General features: G+C 36.4%; 2 protein-coding genes across 4 annotated transcripts in view; one reads left to right on the top strand and one right to left on the bottom strand.

Moving 5' to 3' along the window:
* Positions 1–7,767, bottom strand: part of LOC110025503 (mediator-associated protein 2) — a 23,459-nt gene extending 15,692 nt beyond the window's left edge. Inside the window, exons 1-2 of one of the 2 annotated variants that reach the window (XM_020726027.1) lie at positions 7,536–7,767; positions 7,298–7,392 (exon numbers count right to left, since the gene is read on the bottom strand). The gene's annotated coding sequence lies outside the window, so the exon portion shown is untranslated. The remainder of the gene's footprint in view (positions 1–7,297; positions 7,393–7,535) is intronic. The other variant, XM_020726028.1, reaches the window with a different exon arrangement.
* Positions 7,768–21,346: 13,579 nt separating this feature from the next.
* LOC110025513 (ubiquitin carboxyl-terminal hydrolase 21-like) lies at positions 21,347–25,669 on the top strand. Of its 2 annotated transcripts, none has more exons than XM_020726043.1 (9): positions 21,347–21,863; positions 21,952–22,023; positions 22,119–22,239; positions 22,338–22,448; positions 23,283–23,455; positions 23,557–23,892; positions 24,098–24,217; positions 24,305–24,758; positions 25,152–25,669. In XM_020726043.1, the coding sequence occupies exons 1-9, from the start codon at positions 21,813–21,815 to the stop codon at positions 25,535–25,537; spliced, it is 1,824 nt and encodes a 607-aa protein (XP_020581702.1). In that variant the 5' UTR covers positions 21,347–21,812; the 3' UTR covers positions 25,538–25,669. The 2 variants fall into 2 exon arrangements, with proteins under 2 accessions (XP_020581702.1, XP_020581703.1); XM_020726044.1 differs by having other exon boundaries at positions 21,349–21,851.
* The last annotated feature ends 250 nt before the right edge of the window (positions 25,670–25,919 follow it).

Raw genomic sequence — 25,919 nt, forward strand, 5'->3', positions numbered from 1 at the left:
TTTCCCTAGTTTTCCTTTTTTTTGGCCTCACTGCTAGTAGCAAATATATAAAATTTCATTCCATGCAACTAAAAATTACTAGTGATATCACACAGGGCATCTTGGTGATGAGTGAAGAATATTTCCACACATTGCGAAATGAGGCAAATGAGTAGAAAGAATGAGACAATGATGTGAGTCATGTTTTTCTTTTTCTTTTTTTTGCCTCACTAATAGCAAATATGCATAATACCATTCGATGCCAATGAAATTTACTAGTGGTACCACCTGTGGCATTCTGATGAGAAGAGAAGTATATTTCTCACATACATACTGTAAAATGAGTCATAGAAAAAAAATAAAACAGTTATGTGAGCAAGGTTTCTCTTTTTTTTTTTTTTTTTGCACCACAACTAGTTGCAAATATGTATACTTTCATTCCCAGCCATTGAAATTTATTTGTGGCTTCACAGTTGGTAGCAAAGATATATAATGTGATTCGAATCCACTGAAATTTTACTAGTGGTACCACCTGTGGCAATATGATGAGAAGGAAATTATATTTCTCTAACACACACTGTGAAATGAGACAAAGAAGTAGAAAGAATGAGACGGTGATGTTAGTTATGTGGTCTCACAGCTAATAGCAAATATGCATAATACAATTTCAAGCCACTGAATTTTACTAGTAGTGCCACATGTGGCATTCTGATGAGAAGAGAAGTATATTTCACACACACACGCTGTGAAATGAGTCATAGAAAAAGAAAAAATGAGACAATTATATGAGTAATGTTTCTTTTTTTTTGCATCAAAGCTAGTTGCTAAGATGTATACTTTCATTGCCAGTCATTTAAATTTACTAGTGGACTTACAGCTAGTAGCAAATATGCATAATATCATTTCATGTCGTTGAAATTTACTAGTGATACTACCTGTGACAATCAGATGAAAATAGAAGGATATTACTCCCACACACACGTTGTGAAATGAGGCACAGAAGTAGAAAGAATAAGACAGTAATGTGAGCATTGTTGTTTTTTTTTGTCTCACAACTAGTAGCAAATATGTATATTTTCATTCTCAGCCACTGAATTTTACTAGTTGTACCACCTGTGACATTCTGATGAAAAAAAAGTATATTTATCTCACGCACGCACAATGAAACGAGTCATAGAAGAAGAAAGAATGAGACAGTTATGTGAGCTATGTTTCTCTTTTTTTTTTCATCACAGCTAGTTGCAAATATGTATATTTTCATTCACAACCATTGAAATTTACTAGTAGTCTCACAACTAGTAGCAAAGATGTATAATGTGATTCGAATCAACTGAAATTTTATTAGTGGTACCACCTGTGGCATTCTGATGATAAGAGAATTATATTTCTCACATACACACAATGTGAAACGTGGCATAAAAGAAGAAAGAATGAGTGTAATTCAATTCAAAGCTATTGAAATTTACTCGTGATATCACCTAAGGAAATGTGATGATAAAAGAAGTATATTTCTCTCTCACTCACACCGTGATAGTCGAATTGAAATGAGGCGGAGAAATGTAGCGTTGTTGTATTTTTGAATGCTCTTACTCATGCTTGTTTGCTTTTTTGCTATCATAGTAGTAAAATGGCCAATGCCAAAGAGGCTGCAACACCCGCTATAGGATAAGGAAACAAAAATAATCTTTTATGACCTTTGCCTCATTGAAATTGATCTGAGAAATAAGCCCACGACATATTTCAACAAGGGTGGCAGAATATAATCAATAAATTCAAGGAGAGTACAGGCCAAGAGCATAATGCAATTGAAGAACAAATTGGATCAACTCGATAAGGATTGGAAACTTTGGAGGGAACTCAAACACGGATCAACGGGCTTGAGGTGGGATCCAGTGAAACGAATCATTGATGTTTTAGAGGAGTGGTGAACATAAAGACTTGCGGTGAGAATTTTTCACATGCTCTAATTTATTCATTTTAATTTTATGTACTCATTAAATTGTATGATATGTATTTTGTAGGTGATGCTAGTTGCGAAGAAGTTTAAGCTTTGTGGCATTGACCCTGATTTGGAGGAGAAACTAGACAAGATGCTCAGGGGCGTTGTTGCTACAAGCAAATATGCATGCACGCCTAGTCAGGCGGGTTTTATTGCCACCCATAAGAACTTGGTGGTCGATATGTCAGCTGACTCGACCGAACTCCCCAACCCGGAAGTTGAGTCCACCTGTCGTACCAAGCGAGCCCGTGTGCAAAGTAAGAAGAAAGGCGGAGCAACTTACCTCAGAACCTATATTTCACAACTTGTAGCTTCCTCTATCCCTGACATGCATTTAATACCGACCACTTCCATTCAACAGGTCGTTCAAATTTTGGATGCAGATAAGGAAATTGTTAAGGATTGGCCATTGTACTTATTTGCACTCAAATTGTTTGAAAATCACACCCACAGAATTTTTTTGTTACGATTCCAGAAGAAAAGAGGGAGACATATCTGCGGTGATTTTATGGCAGGACATTTGAGACCATTTTTTTATTTGTTCTATTTGTTACTGTTTGGGACACCCGTATTTTTTTGTTTCATTATATTGTTATTTGGTTATTTTACCTGCTTGGGACTTTGCTCAATAATATTCATATAGGTTGATTATTCATAAATGATCACCGCCCATATATCATTAATGCTTGAGACATGATTTGTACAAAATTTACTAATCTTGTTTTGTCTCGGGTACTAAAAGGATTCAAACGAACATAGGCAGAGAAATACAACAATCTATTTGATCAACAAATATTATGAGACATATAGCCATCGCTTTTCATGTTTGACATCATCATTTATTGAGGACAGATGAGTTGGGGATTTATTTGTCAGACACCCAATTAGATTCAGCAACATGTTTCGAATGATCAAGGACATATTTATGAATCTTCTAGCAGAACTTAGCAAACGTCAAGAATTTCATAGGTCGTCAAGGACAACTACACTCGAGGTAATAGCAATCACCCTGTACATATTAGCACAGAATGAGTCAATGCGAGGTGCGATAGAAAGATTCAAGCACTCCTCTAAGACGATTAGTATATACTTTTCGGTCGGTTTAAATGCACTTGTCAGTTTTTCTGCGCAAGTTATTAAACTCAACAAATCCTAACTTCGAGCAAACGTCTTCGGAGATTCTACACGATGCACGCTACATGTCATTCTTCAATGTAACTTTTCAAATTTAAGGCATTCAAATTTAAATATGCATGCCTTATATTTTGAACTTTTTCTTATTTGCGTAGGATTGCATCAGACCAATTAATGGAATCCACATTGATACACGGGTTCCAAATAGCGAAAAAGTTACATTTATCGGACGATGCGGGTCGCTGACGCATAATGTCATGGTTGTTTGCGACTTTAACACGTGTTTTATTTTCGTTATGCCCGGTTGGGAGGATAGTGCGCATGACAGCAGAATTTTCAGGGCGGCAACGCGAAATACCGATTACAACTTCCCACATCCTCCTTCAGGTATGTTTCAACCTCAAATACTTTGGCTATTAACTTTATGAGATACTATATGTGCAAAACATCTCAAACAAATATTATTTAGTGGATGTTGGTTATCCGCTGTAACAAGGTTATCTCAAAGTCTTTCCGAAAAGATATATCATATACCTGATTTCGAGCGCGTCAGCAACGTTAATTATGGCAGGAAGGAGATGTTTAATAAGTGACATTCTTCCTTACGGGGTGTCATCAAGGAAAATTTTGATGTTTGAAAAAAGAAATGGGTTATACTCCGCGACATGTCATCTTACCCGTTTACTAAGCAGGTCCAGATTGTCACTGTCACGATAGCTCTGCATAATTATATTCGGCGACATCCTTCCATCAACGACACTGACTTTCGTAGAGCCGACGAAGATCAGGAGCATGTACCCCTGAAAACATATGAGTACCACCTGGGGCATTCACTGCCACAAGCGGAGAAAGATGCATCCACTATCTGTTCTAAAGTGGGGGAAAGTGCAAGCAAAATGGTTGAGTTGAGGGAACATATTACTGATGCGTTAGCAGGAGGGTGGTTGGATTTCTTTTTTTAAATTATTCGGCAATATGTGTACTTAATTTTCTTTGAAAAAAAACATTTATAGAATTAATGTTTTCTATCGAGCATTCGAATCTATATTTATTTTATTCAGAGTCACATGTACTTTACATTTTATAATGCTGCTTTGAAAATTTTATGTTATTTCAAAATTTATTTTTTCAATTACTTTTTTTAGTAAATTCAATTCTTGTCATCACTAATGTTTGTATTTTATAGGAATCAAGAAAGATGAGTTCAAGAGTTTCAAGGACGACGACTGCTTCGCCACTGCGGACTACAGACTACCCTACTGATGGCACGTCAAGCTCACAGTTACGTGAGACAGTTCTATAGGTGTCCCAGGGGCATGGATGAGAGGCGTGACTTCTTCCGATAGGCGGACAGTCCGTCGGATTCCACTGCATGCGGTGATCGGGATTGGATAGTGTCACTAGAAGACGTTGTGACACGAGAGATACATAGTCTACATGCTAAAAATAATTTAATCATTTTATTAAATGCAATTTTAATATTTCTTGACGTTTTTCTTCTACTCTTCGTACTCATTGTTAAGTGAGTTATGTATCTGAATTTTCGTATTGTTTTGAACTGAATTTCTGCTTTTAAAGTGTCAAATATATAAGTGTCACAGTTCTGTTACAAAAAAATTTACTAAACTGGGGCAGAAAGATCATTTTTCTGAAAGAAACTGCCCCGCAACTTTTTTCACACAACTACAATAAACAGGCAGCAAGCTTCTCCGCAACAGCTTCTTGGGGCAGTGCAGCTGCAGCTGAAAAGTTGCAGCTACCCCAAACAGACCCAACTGGATAATAACCTTATATCTATAAGAAAATCTGAAAAGTAATTTAAACTTTCATAAAGAGTTATAAGAATAAAGAGACCAAACTCTGCAAATATATGCATTTGTTTTAAGGACAAAGAAACCAAAATCTGCACATATATACATTTTTTTTAAATATAAATAAACCAAAATCTGCACATATATTCATCTGTTCTAAGTGTTATATATGCAAATACATAAAGGTTGGAAAAAATATGAATTTTACCAAATCAATTTATGTGTTATGTGTGCAAATATATTAACATCTGGATAATCTGAAGTTTAACATTTTAATTTATAAATTTTAGAAATTATATATATTGAAACACTTTAGGAATTGACTAACATATATTCTTATTTTAAAGGTGTAGATATTATGTATTTAAATATATTGGGGTTTAGAAAACTTGTAACTTAAAATCTGAAATTAAGTGTTATATATGTAAATATATTGAAAAATCTGAAATTTATACATTTCAATTAAATGCTATATATTTCTATACATTGAAAATCTGAAACTAATCAAACCTTCATTTGAGATTCATGTATTAGATATGTAAATACTTTAAGGATTAAGAAAAACATCAAAACTTCATTTGGAAATTAAATATAACACATGCAAATGAACACAATTAGAAAAAAAAAAACAGCGAACCTTCATTTGAAACTCAAGTATAAGTTATAAAAATGTAAATATATCATGATTAAGAAAAGCTGTACTTATACAGTTGGAAATTAAGTATTATGCATGTAAACGCATGAAGTTGAAGAAATCTGTACATATGCTATTGGAAATTAACTAATAAATCTGTAAATACTTGAGGATCTAAAAAATATGCACATATACAGTGTAGTTTAATTGTTATGAGTGTAAATACTTATGAGTTAAAGAATCTGTATACTCAGATTTTTCGATCAGGTGTTATGCATATAAATGCAAAAGCATTGAATGGTATGTATGTAAACCTCCCAAAAATCTAGTGTTGCATATGCAAACACATAAGAATCGTTGGTATGCATTTAAATTTTAAATACTCCAAATACATGTGTGTTACATAGATTTTGGGAAGAAGGTTGAAGGTGTGAAAATAGGGTTTGTTACTTGAGCTTTTGAAAAATGAACTCTTTTAGGTTTTCTGTTTCTTGGTTTTGGTCAAAAAGAGGCTTCTTAAATTCAATCTTAACAATACGATGGAATATAAAATGTTGGGGAATGAAGGTTAGTAGGGCTGTCAAAAAAGCTCGTTGTTCGCGAACAGTTTGTGTTCGGCTCGTCGAGGAGTTCGTGTTCGATTTGTTCGAAAAGAAAATGAGACGAACACGAACAATTTTTTTTCGTTCGGTTTATAAACGAACCAAACACGAACAGTCATTTGTTCGATCGTTTTTTCGTTATTTTTCAAAATACAAAATAATTTAAAATAATTATATATAAAAAATTTGGCATATTTTAAAAATAATTATGTACTGTAAAAATTTATCATATTTAAAAAATAAATAAATCCTATAAATTATAATATGATCTTCAGGTTCGCCTCTTAGCTTATATTAAATTCTATAATTTCTTATTTATCTTCAGGTTCGTCTCTTAGCTTAAATTTTCTTATATTTATTTTAAATTTATTTAGTTTCTTTGAGTGAAACCAAGTTTATGGGGGTGAAATTTCGCATATTGCCTTTAAATCTGAATTTTTTATGGATGAGATAAGATATTATGGTTTTATTGTGAGCTATACTTCGGCTATTTTGCATTTGTGTTGTGATTCATACAAATTTAAGCATTAATTTCTTATAGGTTTAAGCTTTCTTATAGGTTTAAGCTTTTGTAAGCTTTTGAAATATTTTAAACAAAACAAATTTGTAAGATTTCGAACAATTCAAACATTTCAAATATATTTCAAACAAATCAAACTGAACACGAACAGTAACTTCACGAACAGTAACTTCACGAACAATTTCAAACATGAGTCTATTTCAAACACACGTAATTTCAAACAAACTAAACACGAACTTGAGCTTTGTTCGTTAGTGTTCGGTTCGTTTACACCCCTAAAGGTTAGAGAGCTTTTGGAAAAAAAAATTAACTAGTTTTTGTTTTCCAAAAGAGGATCAAGACCGCTTCTATCCTAAGAAGCGAGAACCTACAGATTTTCTTCTTTTTCTTCTCAATTTTGGTAATGAACGAGTTGTTATTCGAAAGGCCAAAATTAAGGAGTCCTCATACCTAGTAAACCGTTTTCTAACTTATTTTGATGGAATGCAGCCCATTTACAGAAGCAACCCAGCATAATCTCTCAAATCAAGGTTCACAACCAAGACATTCATCCATCAGAATCAGAAACCTCACTAGGCAAGCAATCAAGAGAAATGGGAAAACAGGAACACAACTCACCGAAAGAAATCTAATATGGTAGCCAGCACCAAGAGATTGACGGGCTGTTTGGTAGCCGGTTTTAAGCAGGATTTACGCAGGATTAAGGCTAAATCCTGCCAAATGGAAATCTCCGTAAATCCTGAGATTTGGTAAATCCCCAATTCGCCATAAATCCGGGATTGAGTAAATCCCTTGAATCGGCGGATTTAGTAAATCCGGGACGAGCGAAGAGAAAGAATGGCGCGAACAGGCTTACCTTCCTCAATGGTTTCTGGTAGGAGCCGAGCTAAAGGATGAGAAAGATGGGAGTTTCGGTGGTCTATGTAAGCCGCGATCCCGTCGTTGCGCTCTAATGAGTACTGTATGGTGAAAGTTCGTTCACGAAGGCCATGGTTTCGAGCGAAACCGGGAGGAGTAGGGAGATATGCGACATATTTAATAACTATGGAGGATGTAAGCGAGGGTAGGGTTTCGGGAGAGGGTAAGTGATGACTGATGATTGCATAATTCATTAATTTAATTGATTAGGATTAAGAATTAATTTACATATTATTAAAATAATTTAAATTAGATAAATTTAAATGTAATTATTTAATAGTTAAGTAATGAATAAAATATATTTTAAATTTTAATTTATTTAATAAAACTTTAAGTAAATATTTATATCATTCGTTAATAATTGATTAATGTTAATTTTTTTTAACAACAAATTAAAAGTTTTATTAATTATTAATTAATATAATTTATTATTAATTAATGTAAATATCTTCTTTATGCACTTTGGGATACTTGTTTGTATTTTTTTATTTAATAGTTTTTTTTTTTTTTTTACTTTCATAAATCTTGTTAGATCCTTCTCTATAACTGTCAAATAGTTTCTAGGGATTTATAAAGATTTACTCACTAATATGTCAAACAGTTTTCAGGATTTAGCTACTTTAGGATTTGATAAATTTGAATATACAGGATTTACCAAATCCTATTTTAACTAAATCCTATTTGTAACCAAACAACCCCTTAGAAGAGTTTTGATTTAGAGAAGAAAAGTACTTGTGAATCATAAAAAAAAGATCTACACGTCAAAGATGATTACATATGATCTGATGAAAAGAAAAAGAGTTTCAATTTACCTCTGATTGTTCTTGTAGAGCTCGATTAGATGGAAGGAGAAAAACTTGTGAACTGAATGACGATTTGTTCAGATGGAAGGAGAAACTTCTTCTCACGCTCTGAGGAAGGGGGGCGGCTTGAGACTGCGATCCAAAAAAAAAAGGAAAATTGGTGGGTTTAATGTGCTAATGTGGCATGTCAAGCAAGTAATGACCTGGTGCTGAGGTGGAGGTTAGAGTTTAGAGCATCTACTCAATTGAGTGAAGTCATCTCGATTAGTTAAATCTGGTGGGTTATTTAGCTGGCACTAAGGAATCAAAAACAACAAATAATATGTCTTTAAGCACTATGATGTGGGGGTTGTATCTTGCTAATATGAATACTCCCGTGACGCAAACCGTCTAACAGGTTACCTCACACCGTGTTTGAACCTTAGGCCCAAGGTCCATACAGACAAATTTCATTACATAACCATGTTACTTGGCAACACGCTTATTGTTCATCCTCTGGAGCTCTGTTGAGACGCGTTCAAACCTTTATAGAGGCTTCAGAATCATAATTGCTCATATCATATCCATTAAATGTCCCACGAGGCTTGAAATCCCCTCAACAGGCTTTCTGGAAACCCAAGTTATGTGGGGTCTGGCATGACCACGCCTAATTCAATTGTGGTCATGCCAAGCCCATGGCATGACCACACCTAAATTGGGTGTGGCCATGACAAAACCTCCCTAAAGGCCTAAAAGACCTATAATTGGTGTAACCATGCTTAAGGATGGCATGACCCACTAGAAAAATAGAGGCTATGATGTATTAGGCAACGAATTTGGTGTGACCACGCCCAAATCTCGAAAGGCACCTTGGTTCATTAACTGTCATGACCATGCCTGAGGATGACATGACCACGCTGACCAGACAGAGAGTTGTTGTAATTACGCCTGCTCTCTGGAGTGGCCACGCCGACCCCTAATTTGTGAAGCTCGCTTCAGTGGTGTGACTACACCTGAGCTTGGTGTGGCCATGCTAGGTCAACCTATTTTGTGAATATGGCCCTCTGGTCCTCAGATTCCCATCGGCAAGGCAGACATAACCACTAGACAACCCTATTTTGCCTGTTTCTTCACCCAAATATGACTTAGGGAATATTTTGAACCATTCCAAATTAAGAAAGTCACTTTAAACCTCTGAATATTCTCCCTAAAGCTGAAGGAACCATTAAGAAGGGCTCGCTTAAATCAATTGGCAGCTGTCTGGGAGGGAGGGAGCTTGGGAACAAGAAAGCTTGAAGGAGGAGCTTCTAGGGAGTTTACTTGAGGGATTCTTCACCTTTCTCAATGAGAAGGTTAGAGAAATTGTTTTTCTCCATCTTTTTCCTCTTTTCCTTCATTTCATCAGTCATCTTCTTCATCTTTGGTGACCTTCAAAGAGTCAACGAGGAAAGCCTCCTCATTGCTTTTGGTAAGGGGAGCTTCAACGATTTCTTAATTCTCTCTTACGAAGGGAGCTTCTTCACATATTGGGGAAGACAAAATCAAATGACCTCATCGCTCTCTCTGACAATGAGAACTTCTTCCTACAAGAGCAACACTTTGATCAAACATTATGTTGGTGAGATCCCTTATTCTCTTGTTATTTTTATTTCTAGTAACCCCTATCTGGTTAGAATTTTTGTGTTTCTAGAGGAAGTACCATAGGATTGGGTACTTTGTGCTCTTCATTGCAAAATGCAAGAGAAAATCCTATCCATTTTATTTCTAGACCAAATTCCGTAAGTCAGGGTTGTACTAGCCCCACCGTTTGCATCAGTGATTTCATCCAGATGGACGTTTGAAATCCGTCGATTGAGAAGACAGAGTCGTTCATTTGGTATTTGTCTCCTTGTTCATGGAGAATTCCCCTTGTGAGGGATTCCCCATCTAGCGTCGTCCAAATAGAGGTGAGCGTCATGTTGCTTTTGTGCAATATGGTGTTGGTATATCTCTCCATTGCTAATTGCACAATAGGTTTTTTGTGAGTTCATTAGGACGAGTTCAACCTGTCATCGAAATCAATCATCATCCATTTCATTCATGTGTCAGCATTTATTGTATATCTTCCATGAATTTTAAATTTGCGTTAAAAAATATCCATTTGCATGCACCATCAACCATTCCACACTTCACCCAATTAGATTGATTCACTTATATGGGTTTGTCTCATCAGCCGCCCCTACTCTAATCGGCATGAATGACTATCCTGAGTCAATCGACCACGCACTCTAGACCGATCGACCATCTTCAGTCAATTTTATCGATCAGTCGCCACAGGCTGAATAGCATCGAATCGACTATCCTTCGTCGATCGGCCACACACCTTGGTCGAATCGACCTTCTTCGATCCATAATCGATTTGCAACACCACCGGTCTGATTGGTTTATTGACCATTGTCTGTCAACTCTACCAAACATCTACCACTGACCCAATCGTATCATTCGACCATCTTTCATCGATTGATCATTGTCGATCTGACTGACCATCTTCGGTCCACTTGATTGATCAGTCGCCACCGACCCGATCGGATCGCTTAACTACCCTTTGTTGATCGGTTGCACGCACCAGCTCAATCAACTATCATCATTCCTTTTGATCAATCAACGATCATCAATCCGATAATATTAAATGACAAATCCTTTGTAGATTGCCACACTTACTGGCCCAATCGACCACCCTCGATCCACTTGATCAATTGGTGTTGTCCCCTATTCAATCGATCAATCCATTACTGGCTTTTGTTTTAATGCATTCATCACATTCTTTTCAAACTGCCTCCATTAGCACATTCACATTCATGCTCTATAATGTACTTGTGAGCATATGCCCTCATTACTATACACCTTGTAGGTTCCACCATATCTTGTATGTTTACACTTCACTTGTGCACTCTTGCATGACTGTCTCGTATGACATTTCGTATGTTTCATTGTCCGCATGATTGAGTCTGCTTGAGTCACTATCCGCACATACTCGCTCCATATACCTACATGTCTGCGTCGTAGATGGCTTGTCACCAAGTCCATCCAATATGTAGTTCTCTCCACCAGGAGTAACATTTCTTCATTTTCCACGATGCCGCTACAGACTGTCGTAGGCATTATTCTGAGTCACAACCTCCTCGACACACTCACTCACGAGTCACTGTCTCCTCAACACACTCATCATTGAGTCACCACCTCCTTGGCATACCCATCACCGAGTCACCGCCTCCTCGGTACACCCATCACCGAGTCACCACCTCCTCAAAACACTCATCACCTAGTCACCGCCTCCTCGACATACTCACTTCTAAGTCACTGCCTCCTTGCGACACTCACCCTTGAGTCACTGCCTCCTCGACACATTCATCCACACTTGGGTTGTATATCTTGCATGTGTCACTCCACACTATCGACGCATTTGTCATTAGTAAATGCCTCCATATACTTGCAGAGAATGTTTGTGATCTTTCAATCATTCCTACTCTGTTATAATGATCACTTTATAATTGCATGTGCATTTCTGGTTTGTCTTGACGATGAATCTAACTAGTTAGTTAAGTGACTCGTTGTTGGTCACGATGGGGTAACGAGTATTACCCACGGGAATGCCTCGACGAACAATACTAGGTACCACGTTGTGATTAGCACTCTGATACACCTAACATATATAGTATTTTTAAACACATTTTTACACATATTTTTGAGATATTGCGCTTTAATGGAAGGCATTTGTGTGTTTTTCTTTCAAGTACAAGTAAAAAGGTGAAAAATGTTAAAAAGAGTGAAAATGATCAAATTTAGAGAAAAAAATGTGAAAATGGTGCAAAAGTGTTTTGGCGTCTAAGCGCCAGATCCAGCGCTTAAGCGCCGGTGAAACAGAGAAGGTCGCGCCTAAGCGCCATAGGCCCGCGCTTAAGGGCTAGAGACAGTTATTTGGTGGTTTTCTTCATTTTACCGAATTTTGAAGGGACATTTGAGACACCTATTGGCTAAAGAGGGTGGTTATGACCACTAAAAATAAATTTATGATTAAAGGACTTGTGAAAGGAGACATCATTTGGAGAATACATCAAATTGAGACATATTTTGAAGAGTTATCAAGACACCTCTTAGAGATTTATAAAAGAAGGAAGTTAAGGCCTTTTAAAGTGTGCTTGAAAGTTATGAAAAATGTTGGAAAGGGGGAGTTCTGAGAGATAGTTGTGGAGAGATTTTCAGGCATCACAAATTTACTTTATCCTTTTTGTTTTTAGTTTTATTGTGAGAGTTAAGTTTTTTGTGAAAGAGTAGAGATTTAAAAGAACTTCAAGAGTTTGGTGGAGGAATTAAGATAAGTTTTTATCTTTGTTATTAAATTACTTTTGGTTTTAATCGAAACTTCTTGTTGGTTTGACAATGATTTCTACTTTTAAACTAAAATGTGGTTTTGCTTTCTCCATTGATTCTGAGTAGTTTTTTTTATTTTTCTCCTTAAAATGGTAAGTAATTAAAAGTTTTAGAAGGAAGTTGTGGAGAGTATCGATCTTTTATGTTGGAAGAAGTTGTGATGATTTAAATCCATGTACTTCATTTACTTTTTGATTTGGTCTATCCAAAAATTAAAATTTGTTGTGAGAACATGTAAGAACCGGGTTGGTATTGTCTCAGTCAACAATTGGAAAGAATCACATGAGGTTGTATGAATGAGAATGTAATTCATATGATTTAGTACAAATAAATAGGGAAATAAACTTTGAAGGGTGAAGAGTTAGAAGGCTTTAAAGTGACAGGATAAAGCCCCAACTTGGTTTATTATTTTAAGTTCTGATACGAGATGTTAGCCCCTGGGTGGAGGGAATCGAGGGAACTATAGAGTGAGAGCTAGTATCTTCCCTGTCTAGCCGGTCTTCAGAACTATTCAAACTTTAAATTAGCCAATGTTCTTTATAACATCTCTAGTAAGGGTAAAAAATATTATTGCTCCTATTTGACACAACATAATTTGAATACTTCCACAACATATATCCTATACTTATTACTGATTCATGATAAGGAGAAAGAGATTTTCATATCAAGTGTTTTTCTTTTATATAAACTCAAGTTATCTTTAGAAGTTTTAATGTTTTGTTAAAATATCAAAAATACAAAAAGAATTGAATTTTACTTATTGAGAAAATATTTATAGTTTAAGTAATTGTCTTTTTAAAATATAAAGTTTGTGCATATTGCATATTTCCCTGTGGGTTTGATATTCAGGTCTTAATCAAAAAGTCTTATATTACTTGATAACGATACGTATACTTGCGTATTATTTAAATATATATATATATATATAAATTAAAAAGTTAAATTATTATTTTCTCCAGGATCAAGTTTTTTGTTCTATTGCAAAGTAAGATAACATAAGTAAAAAAAAAAATCATTAAAGTCATTATTATATTGTGCACATAAGCAGTGACGAGATCACACTCGTATGTTGTACTAAGGTTCCAAGGGGTCTAATAGGTGTTACTTAGGCTTTTCTTTCCATATGACCTATTTTTAAAATCATAAAAATCTATATTTTTACTAATTTTCTACATCATATTTTCAAAACTTACTTTGAAACTACTTGCATATTTAGCTTAGATCATGCATGAGGTCAATTTTTCAAAAAAAATTTACAAAATTTGCATCTAGTGGCACCTCCTATAATCCTTAGATCCTTAGAACGAAGCCAGAGATAACAACCTAGTCAAAACATACACCAATTTAGAGGTTGTGATGAAGCACTATACGTTAGATGATGTGTTATGCTAAGGACTAGGATGTTTGGTAGTTCTTTTTGATACCGTGAGTATAGTTCTCTGTTGATTTAGCTACCCTAGTTAGGCATCATCTTTTGTGTTTTGATGTGCTTGCATGTTTACCAATTTTTGAGATATGTGCAGTGTCATATTAGCTCAGTCTTCTTACAGGGAGCCATACCTAAACACACACACACACACACACACACACGTAACAAAGAGGAGCAAGTAATGACTATGACTAATTATCTTCAGCAGGCGCTGTTAAGCTGCTCCCATCAAATATGGCTCATTTGTGTTGCTTGTATATAACCTTTGATGCCAAAGTTGTTTTCATACAGGTCAGTTTTTTTTTCTCATTTAACATGTATTTGATAGATTCCTTGGGATCAAGTCTGTATAAAAAATAAGATAAGAGCACGGGTTCTGAGGCGCATGATGCATCAAGCCACGTGGCGAGGGAACTGGAGCAATAGACTCGAGTCTCATACCTTGAGTTTGAATTCATATTCTTTATAGAATTATGACCATGTGTGGTTGGCCATCTTTCCTGCTTTCCTGGGATATTTCATTGACCTAGTGGCACCGGTCTGTTCTATATTTTAGTTTAGCATTTCCTTTACTTTTTCTATTGCATGCTTGAAATTGGTTTCACTCTTTTTACCTAGTAGTTTTGTCTGGGAATCATGCATATTATTTTGGCTATTTAGGACTTAAAATTGTAAACTTGTCAAAAAATCATAATAACAATTTTAGGGCTAATTAAAATTTATGATTAAAAGATTCAATATTTTTTAAAATCTATCTTTACTTTCTTTCATGGCCTTCAAACTAGATTTTAAATGAGTTGCATGGCATGACCTTCACCTAAGTCATATTAATAGGGCCTTCACAATTAAGACTTATTAGACAATAGCATCATATTTGTATGTCAAAGGAGAAGTATCATGTTTCTCCAACTCGACCGATCTAGAGAAAATTTTTACTTAGGTGAGTGGCTAGTGTGTTTATGGTGTTAGAGGCTTCTCCGACCCAGACGGGTACATCCTTTATTGAGAGCATTTTAGCTTTATATTTGAACCTCTTTTCTCTTTTTTTTTTACTTTGGTGATATCCTCACAACTTTTGTGAGTATAAGTATCACCTCTGATATTCCTACCTACATAGAGTCATAGGATTAGAGTCTCATTCTCTTGACCTTAGGGCTACCGAAGTCTCCTTAGACAACACAATTCACAGATTGCTGACTGAGGGATCTCCAGCTGTGTTAGGTTAACCACCTTCATGACTAGGTAAACTTGGGGTTCTAATAGCTTGAGATGACTAATCTGTGATATACAAACCTGGATATCTCTACCCATTAGGATTGTTTCATCTCTCATTTGCCACCTACTTTGCGTTATGTTGCTCCCTTTGACGCTTCATCAATGTTGTCTTGTAGGCCCTCATTACGGATAGGTCATCGACCATTTGAGATATAATGATTCACCTTCGGACCTTATGGTCCAGTTTGGCTTTGGTAGCATAATGTGGATCCTACAATTCGATCGTATTTCTTCACAAGCCTTGTGTGCTGATGAGTCAGTACTCATTTAGGATGTGAGAGATCCATTCTCCACCATGTGGCTTAGCGAGAGCTTTGAAAGCCACCAGATGTTTCTATGAGGTAACCCTCTTTTGTGACACCCTATATCATCCATCACCTAAATATAAGCAGAACTTCTCTAATAGAGAGTATTCTTAGGTGCTCCTTAAGATGTAATTAACCAGATGGATACATTCCTTTAGGAGTTGGTTTTGATGACATGACAAAATATTTTTTTAATTCACTGGTTACTTGGGTAGCTTATGTTAATATTCCTGTGTAGGTATTTAATTCAAAATATTTCAATCAGATCCTATTTAGATTTACACCCTTGACCTACCGCATGAGGTTTACTTCACATAAGCTTCTCAGGTTTTTTTTCAATTCGTTTGCCCAATCTCTATCTTAATTCCTTCTTTTCTGATTTATCCTTTAATCTAATTTATTCTTGAGATTCTAGTAAGAGTACCTGTTGGAAAAGGGAATCCTAAGATGATGAATATACATGTTTGCGACTTCGAGTTATAGAAAGAACTAAAAACACTTACATCATCAACCTCTTTCCCATTACAATAAGAAGAAATTTTTTCTCAAGATTCAACCTCGAGAATCTCCTTGTCTTCTGAATCAGTTTTCACCTTGACAAAAGTTGACTGGAGTGTTGTGGGCCTCTCATGAGGGTCAAGAAAAAGGGACACCAAGCTACTTATATCCCTCCGACCCTCCGACCAGAGACGCTCCTCCCTCAGGGCTTGAGCCTTGTGGGCTAAGGGACTTGATTGAGCAAAATACCTTAGCATAACCCATAAGTTGTGATGCCTACTCAGGGATGGCCAGTTAATAAAATTTTACTCTGTGTGTGTGTGTGTGAGAGAGAGAGAGAGAGAGAGAGAGAGAGAGAGGAAAGTCTCTTATCAGTGTCAGAAATACTCAAAGGCCACTGCGACCGAGGAACAGGATCTGTCATCTCCCGAGGAACGTTTGCCATTGGCTTTTTTTAAATCGCCATGGCATCCGTAGCTTTCTTCCTCTCATCCTCAGTGGCACTGAATTTATCCCACAAATAGACAGTCATGTCACCATACTTCTCAGGACACAGGATCCTATTGACCACAACCGCCTCTAAGTACCGGAGTAGAGACAACTCATTACCCTCGATCATATCTGCATAGACCTTCCTAAACTCCGATAGGGTCTCCAGATTCCTCACCTCATGCATTACCAGGCAAACTGTGATCCCCTTTCTTTTTCTATTGGAAGCGATAAGGAATTTTGACTGTCTGTCTTTCACTTCTCTCTCAACCGCAATGAGCTAGAATCTAGGGTCGGATGCGAAGACCTTATACCATCTTTGTCAACCTATAAGCCGAACAAATAAGATAAGAGTATGAGCAACCATGGGATGTACAGCCGCTGGAGGAAGACAATGAACATCATCAGAATAACAATGCAATTCAAAGTCACTCCATGTGAGGATGACGCCACAATGGTTAAAAACGACCCAAGTAAAAAAAACCAAATATTCCCCGCAATTGTGTGTCACTCTCCTGACCATTCCGCTGCCCGTATAAAAACTGTTTTTGAATACTTATGACCTCTGGACACGCTTCACTTGACTTGCAGACACAATAAACCTCTCTGCAGTAGCGTTAACACAAAAAATTTTAGAGGAATACTTGGGAGCCATGATAGTTAGATAAGATAAGACAAGGGAAAAGTATAAATGATATCGCGAGACTTTTTAACTCTAACTTTATTTATAGCACCTAGGAGAAGCTTAAACTATGTGGGGATACCAACATCATTCACCACATAAAACCACGTAAAGGGAGTCATGTAAAAAACACATAATAAGATATAAAAAGTTAATATTTTATTTCATTTGACAAAATTTTTACATTGTTGCTGCCGTCTATAATTCATTAACCTTATAGGAAATACCCGGTGAAATTATCGGTCGCTGCCTTGGCTAGTACATAACCAAGCTGAGATAGCTGCTTTCACACTAACTCACCCTGTAATCTAAACGCATCTACTCTATCTATTTCAGATTTAACCAGATAGATTGAGAACACCTCCTAGACCGCCGACATCTCTATCTGAAGGGGTGAGACTTTCTCTTGAAGGACAGCTTCGCTGAGCACGGATGGTGGCTACCTCTTCCTCCAACCTTTCCAGCCTCAACCTCTTCGACATCTTTGTTTGTTCAATTAATTGACGCTCCTTGTAAGGGTGAGGAAGATTGGCTTATCGAACCAAGGACTCCCCTGCCTCATGGAACTAATGCTCCATTGAACCAGACAGTCATGGCACGCCAGTTATATCAGTCTGAACCTCCACCAGGTGGACTAAATTGCTCCTTAATGGATCATCTGAGTGTCTGACGCCCTCAACAGTTCCACAATCAATAGCAGCCCTCGCCTGATCAACGAGACGCTCCATAGGATACGAGGTAACATTCACGTCATTGTAAGGTGGACCCGCCACAATGAGAAAGGCGATGAGGCACATGGTTTAAGGATATATAAAAAGAAGTTGTAACAAACTTACTTAAGCAATAACCATCATCCTGTCCAAATCCGACTTGGTGAAGGAACAACCTTCCTCACCAATCCTCTTTTATGCCGCAAGGAGAGGATTACTGATCCCATGCACATTGGCCGTAGGAAGATTGGGAGTGGACACTTGGATAGTTGACTCAGTTTCTTCCCACAACACTAACCCCATAGTAGATGCTAACCTCGACCCTTTTATCGTGGAGGCGAACCCTGATCAAAAGCTGACGAGTTGGGCGGCCTTTCCTCTGCATGGACTATGTCCATCGTCTAACGCTCTTACACTTGAAGATCGCTCTCCATCGTCTATCCCCTTTTGTCATGATGATCCAAGAGTGAATCAGACAACCCTACCTGATCGTGTGGGTTGGAAAGTTTTGTTCTTTTCACATGTAACTTTTTGCACTACTCGACCTTGGAATGAAGCAAGATGCTCCATTTCAAAGCTTGAAAGACCTTCCGCTTAGCGTCCTCGCCATATTTGACTGATTTGTGAGGTTGATCGCTGGTCATAAAAAGAAATGAAAATCAAATGACTCTTGTGAGAATAAATACAAAGGTAGGATAAGTTTTTTCCTTTACTTTCTCCTAAGTTATAGAGATATTGACACAAAATTCAAAAGGAGCTCAATTATTGAGCAATTAATAATCATGAGCACAATTAACTTTTAGAAATTTAAGATTTTATGATTCTTATCACACATGTCACTATCAATGAGTAAGAGAATCGATAAACTTAATATGTTCATAAAAATATGTCAGTACGAATCTAAAAAAAAATCCAACGGTTGACATATAATACAACGTGACAGGCTAGGGCCCATTAGGAGTAACTCGAGAGCCCGCACTTATTTGCCCAACACATACCTGCCCGATGAAATCTAGCACCCAAAACCAGCGACAATCAACAATTTATACAAATGGTATTCTGATCAAATTTTTCACATGACTTCTATCTCAGAACTTTCCAAAACAGATAAGACGGATGAAGCGATCCGCTCGTATTTGTCAACCTGTCCACCGACAATGCTTGCCCGGGTCAGGCACCCAACTGACTGCTATCACAAGTTGCAAGCTCCTGTCCTTATTAATATACACTATCTAAAATACCCATACCGTCCCAACGTTAATAGGGATACAGAGTGTAAATTTGTCAAACCCTTACCTATAAATAGGGAGTTCTTTTCATAAAGTAAAGGTTACACAAATTTATTGTTCATTACTATTCTATCTCTATTGTTTCCCTTTCATTCACGATCAATTCATCGGGCTTGTCTCTCAGACAAACCAACAAATTTTTATGTACTTATATTTCTAACACCTCCACAAACATAAACATGCTTGAGTGGTGGTATAAACGTAAAAGATATAAAAATTGGGTGTTAGTTGTGTAAATACCTAGCCATTGATTGGTTGTATGTATTTGCAAATTAAAAAAAAAAAAAGAAGGAAAAGGAGCCAACGCTCGAACATGTTTATATTTGTCCAGGTGTTAGAAGTAAGAGAGAAAAAGAGTCACGCGAGAATGCGACATAAGAACAGCCCAAAGGATTTAGTCCCACATCTGTTAGAAAAATTTTCTTACATCTTTCAAGCAATATTAAGCCAAACACGAACGCACTCATTACGAGACTAATTCAAAGACGAGTTGATTTCAAACAAACATTAATACAGACAAGTCGAATATGAGCAGAATCTCAGTTTGCTCGTGGTCAGCTCGTTTACTCCCCTAGTGAGAAGCTATTGGGGGCACGAGCTTTCAATGGCCCCTTGCTGACTACTTCGCCCATGCGGCCATGCCCGTCAGGCTGGCTGGGTCAGACTCCTGGGGTAAGCGACAAACACCTTTTAATTTTAATTTTTTTGTAAAAATACTCCCTTAATAATTAAATTTATAAAATTTCCCTTCTTAAAAATTATCCTTATAATACATACTTGAATTATGCCCCATAAGTGATTGAATGTGGGGCTAGCTTGAATTGCTTGTAATCTTGAACCCGCCTGCTTTAGCGTCAATCAGAGCCATTAAATTAAGTAATTATCCGTTAAGAAATAACTTGTAATTAACAAACATTTTCAAATTTGTAATTAATGAGTTGAATAATACAGAATCTGACAATTTAACAAACATTTTCAAGTATTAAATAGAATCTTGCCACGTGGCCCTTAAAATTCGTGTAACTAACCCCTCTCGTGGATTCCCGGACTTTTGTCTCCTATTTTAGCTGTTCTTCACTAATTAAAAAGCAATGTTTAACTAATTAAAGAAATCTACGGAAAACTTAATTTAGGATTATCTAATCTTATGGCATTTACATGCGGAAGAATTACATAGATACCATGCAATTGCATTATATTTACATATCTAACATCTAAACTTCAATTTTTACATATACACCCCTTTGCAAATGCATGCAAAAGGTACCTTTCATTTCTTAGAAGTTAAAATGGTGATATTTTTGATATGATGTGCAAATTTTGAGTGATTAAAATATAAAAACTGACGTTTAGACATTGGGTATTAGATGTGTAAATATGTTTTTACTAAGGAGCTGTTTGGCTGCACAAAAGATTTAAGTTAAATATGATTTAGTAAATTATTTGAATTCGGGTTTATGAAGTTCGGGGGGCGATGTTTGGTTGCACGCAAGACTTTATCTTTGCATTTTGTTTCTTTTTAAGCTAAATCCTTTGAATTTATATAATAGTTGGATTTAATAAATTCAGATTTAAGTCACGAAATAACCAAAATAAAAACAAACAAGATTCAACTTGACGCCAAATTTATGAAATGTAGAAATGACATTTGGTTGGATTTACGTTAATCCATCACGTAAATCTCATTAATAATAGCGTACCAAACATCCCCAAGATGTGTCAAATCCAAAAAGATGTTTGTTATGATTTAAGTTAAATCAAGTTAAATCTCTTCTTAAAGTTTAGCGGTCACCTCCCCCTCTTGTGAGATAAGAGAAGTCTTCTTCCTTAAATCTGTTGAATTAGTCGTGAGCTCGTATCCATCAAACAACTTATTAACATAAATGTAACAAACACTGTCTTTAAAAAGTAGGGTTTATATTAAGAAGGAGAGGAGGATCGCTTCATAAAAGTTTAAGATTTACATTTCGTTTGAAGAAACATTCTCGTTCAACAAATTTGATTTAGAAAAATTTACCGGCCCAGGGTTCAACATGGTTGACCGGATTTTACAAACCCCCCCTAAAATTTTTTAGAAAATCTGAATTTTTAAAAAAGTCCGAAATTTGGAAACCGCGGGATCGAAGAAGGCGACCACTTTGGCTCCGAAATAAATCCCAATGGCGCGTCATCTCTTTCAAAAACCCGCGAATTCTGCCTCCTTCTAAATTTCATGCTGTCGGCGAAACCGGAACCCTAGTCGTTCGATCTCCCACTCCACGTTTCCACACCCGCCGTTCTCCGAATTATCTCTCGTTATCGTCAACCAATCTCAGATACGGAGGATCGGCGGAACCCCAGCCAAGCATGGAAGCCCCGATCCTCGCCCTGCCTTATCGGCAAATCGTATGCGTTTTTGTGAGGCTATTGTGCAGGTTTCTTGGAAAATTTATTGCGGTTCTAGATTTTTGATCTTTTATGTTTTTTCGTATCTTCGTTTTTGCAGGGGCCGGAAACGGAAAATTTGCAGAACGCTACTATTTCTCCTGCCGCCTCGAGATTTCCACAACATATAGTTGTAAGAATCCCTAATCTCCTGCATATGGTAGAGGATTATGCCTTCTAATCTTGCGGAAAAAAAACTTTTTTAGTACCTGCGTGTCTGTTGTGCAGGGGGCAGCGCTTAATAATCTGGGGAATACTTGTTTTATGAATGCCGTGCTTCAATGCATCACACATACAGTTCCGCTGGTTGAGAAGTTGCGAGACAACAGTCACAGCCCCGCATGTTCTGGTTTGATACTTCTTGATTTCTACCTTTTTTTAGGGTTTACTGCTAACTATTGTGGAATTTTCTGTTTTTATAGTTTATTTTTTGGTTTGAACTCGCAGATAAAGATGGAGATTTTTGTTCTTTTTGTGCATTGCGGGTGCATGTTAATCAAAGCATAACGAAATCAGGATTTGTTGTCACTCCCAGAAGTTTTGCGTATAATTTAAGCAGTATCCTTTATAAAACATTTCATTTATGTTATAGCATGCTTGAATATGAATTTTTGTGCACTTGTTTTGCTGAATTCCGTGTTTATACTATTCACAGTTCACATTATGAATCACATAACCTAAATTATCCTAATTACTTTATAAAACCTAATTATTTTAACACAAAAAAATTAACACTCTTCCAAAATCTCATAGCAGAGTGTTCTTACTCATGTTTATAGCAACCGCCTTCTCTCCCTGTTAGACGTGGGGAGCAGTTGTTGGAGTTAGTTTACTTAATTGGATTTTGCTAAAGTGATATTTTTATTCTGTTAACAAAATATTTCAATGTCAGATAAGTAAATATGATAATTTACGCGTTAAATATATAATTGTTTTCAGATTTTACCGTTTTGCTTGTAAATCCGTTTATTTAAATGTAACTTTTTATGCTGCTGCTATTATTTTCGATGCAAGTGCTATAAGAATTACATCTTTATCCTTTTAGTTTTTGTAAAATTGACTGCTTTTTAGCTTTGCACCTCATTAGCATGATATTCTAGGTGGTTGACTGATTCAGAAGTTCTCAGTGGCATGATGAGCTATGAGAAAGCAATAGCTCCATCTATAAACACTAATCATTGTTTTGTAAATTTTCCCTTTTTTGTAAAGTGAGAAAATTGTTTGGAAGTTAAGCATCTCTATTTCATTCCAGTATTTTTTTTTCTTTAAATGCCATAACCGGACAATGGTGTATTGTTTTAAAAAAAAACTGTTTTTTGAACATTGACCTTTTATGCTGCTCGATGCATCAGTGGTTACTAAATGCAATTTCTTGACCCAATAAACCATCAGAAATCTCATCTTATTTCCAGCTTGGGGAACAGCAGGATGCTCATGAGTTTCTCTCTTGTTTTTTGGATAGTATTCACACAAGCTATCTGAAACCCATCCACAAAGACTATCCTCCATCATCGAGCAAAGAAAGTCCTGTCAATCAAGTATTCAGAGGTCTTCTCAGAAGCCAGGTATAGTAGATTATATACTCCCTTTGATCATAATCTGTTCTTCTTTTTCTCCGTTTTCAATTGATTGTTTTGCTGAATTTTTTGCTCCTGATTGGTTTCAGTTGCGGTGCCTTGACTGCGGTCATTGTTCTGATACATACGAACCTATTGTTGATCTCAGCCTAGAGATAGATGATGTAGATAATCTCACCGATGCTCTGCTATCTTTCACCAAAGCAGAAATGATCGATGATCCTGTTATTAAGATTACCTGCGAAGGTTGCAAGGCTCAAGTTTCCATGGAGAAACAGCTCAAAATTGAGCAACCTCCAAATGTCATTGCTCTGCATCTCAAGAGATTTATGAATACTGAATCTTCGGTTCGCAAAATCTGCGAATTCGTGGAGTATCCGTTGGAGTTAGATCTGATGCCTTTTCTAAGCTCTCCTCGAGAAAATGTAAACTTTTTTTTTTTTTGGAAGATTTTCATACATGCACATCACTCAATTCTTAATGTATTTACATACCAAACACCTAAACTTCAATTTTTACATTCATGCCATCTTACCCATGCATGAAAAGATATGTAAATACATAAGAATTGTGATATGTTTAGAAAGAACAAGAAAAAAAAAATACTGATATAATATACTTCAATTGCAGGAGCAATTATTATATGAGCTATATGGCATTGTGGTACATAGTGGTTCCTGTTATTACGGGCATTACTACTCCAATATTCGCACATCACCTACCACTTGGTATCAAATGAACGACTCAATGGTAAGAAATAATTAAACTTTGTGCTTTCAATGTTTTCATTCATGATCTTTATTACATTCTGTTTATGTTCTTTTGATGTACATTCAGTTGGATGTCATATCAGAAAGTCAAGTTCTAGAGGAAGAAGCTTATATACTCTTCTATATAAAGAAGGGCTCGTCTCCCTGGTTTAAAAGTTTTGTCGAGTCTCAGAAGATTTGTCGGTCAGGCATGGATATGAAAGGCTCTCCGTTGTCCGTGCTCGATCATGAGGATAATGATGAAACTTCTTCTGCAAGAGAGACAAGTAGCAGCATCTCAAGGGAAGCTGCACGAGAAATGCTCGAAAAAGATGAAGTTTGCAGCCCCCATGCAAGTAGTTCTTCAGGTTTTCCAATCGATGAGCCACAAGCTGACAATCCTGCAACTCAGAGGCTGCCCAACAACTCAGGAAATAAAAATGGCGACTCGAGTTCTCTGCCTAGTAGTTCTGTGACTCAGACTACCAATCAACCTGCCTCTGATCAACTTCTCAGTCTTGTGTTCAAGCCAGAACCCTTGGGTAGGTTTTCATCATCCAAGTTCATAGTTTAGGAATCTGGATATACGTTTTTTTTGGAAATTTACATGCATGCCAAACAATTCTTATGTATTTACATACCTAACACGTAAAGTTGGTTTTTTTCTAACATTTGCAAGGCCCAAATCTTTCATTTCACATCAACAATATCATTATTCAACTTTTAAATGCATTGATAAAAAATGAATTGTATTCTTAAATACATAAATACATATGAATTTAGTGGAACATATGTAATTCTTCCTACACATTGGGGCATTTACGTACACACCACCCAATTCCTATCTCTTTACATATCTAACACCATACAAATTGCCATATAATGTTGCTTTAAATTCTGTTTGTTTAACCTTCTCCATCTTGATTAAATTTCAGAAGATGATAAGGAGAACCGCATAACCTCGCTAAACCATGGGAGTTTGAAAGCCAGCAGCAATCAGTCTAAGCTGAATACTGTGATTAATACTGACCGATCTCTTACAAGAATAATGAAAGGCATGCCGACTTCAAGGAGATTAGGTCTTTTGGCTTGCCTTCAAGGTTTGCCTGAACCTGGAAGCAAGCAGCCTCTCGCCTCTAAAAGCGCTCCGCCATTGAAGAAGAGGAAGAGCATGAGCTCAGACCTGCCGCCATTGAATGGGAAGGAGAGCCCTCATCATCGTTCAACCAAAGCGAAAAGCCTCAGCCCTCATTCCATAAGGCGCTGCCTGATTGAAGATGACTCTGATATGTCCTTTGAATTTGGCTCTGGTGATAGCTAACTAAAATTGAAAGTTAGTAATTTGTAATCTACTTTTGCCCCCAGATCTGTTTTTTTCAGTTAAAAGTGATCGCCTTTTTGTTGCTGCTGATTGGATGTAGATAGGTTTGCAGATTAAGGCTGAATTTAGTGTTGTGGTCATAATCTGTTCATTTATTTTGTTATTGAGCTCTAGTTAAGCTTGAATACTAGTTTAGTTTAAAAATATTAATCTTTGCTATTTGTTAATTTTGTTTAACAATTTTGAGCTATAAAGTTGAGTTTATTGTATGTAGGATGTTCATAATTTAAATAAATTTTTTTTTTTATAATAATAAATATGTTTATAAGTTTTTGTTAAAATTGCTAATGTTTTTGATATCTGATAAATAATAGAAATAGAT

This window comes from Phalaenopsis equestris, unplaced genomic scaffold, assembly GCF_001263595.1.
Source record: "Phalaenopsis equestris unplaced genomic scaffold, ASM126359v1 Scaffold000301, whole genome shotgun sequence".
NCBI lineage: Eukaryota > Viridiplantae > Streptophyta > Magnoliopsida > Asparagales > Orchidaceae > Phalaenopsis > Phalaenopsis equestris.

Bases quoted from the DNA above. Each gene is read 5' to 3' on its own strand.
- LOC110025513 (XM_020726043.1), top strand. From the start codon at position 21,813: ATGGAAGCCCCGATCCTCGCCCTGCCTTATCGGCAAATCGTATGCGTT. The intron at 23,456-23,556 runs GTATAGTAGATT...GATTGGTTTCAG, and splicing joins GAGGTCTTCTCAGAAGCCAG to TTGCGGTGCCTTGACTGCGG. The intron at 24,759-25,151 runs GTAGGTTTTCAT...ATTAAATTTCAG, and splicing joins GTTCAAGCCAGAACCCTTGG to AAGATGATAAGGAGAACCGC.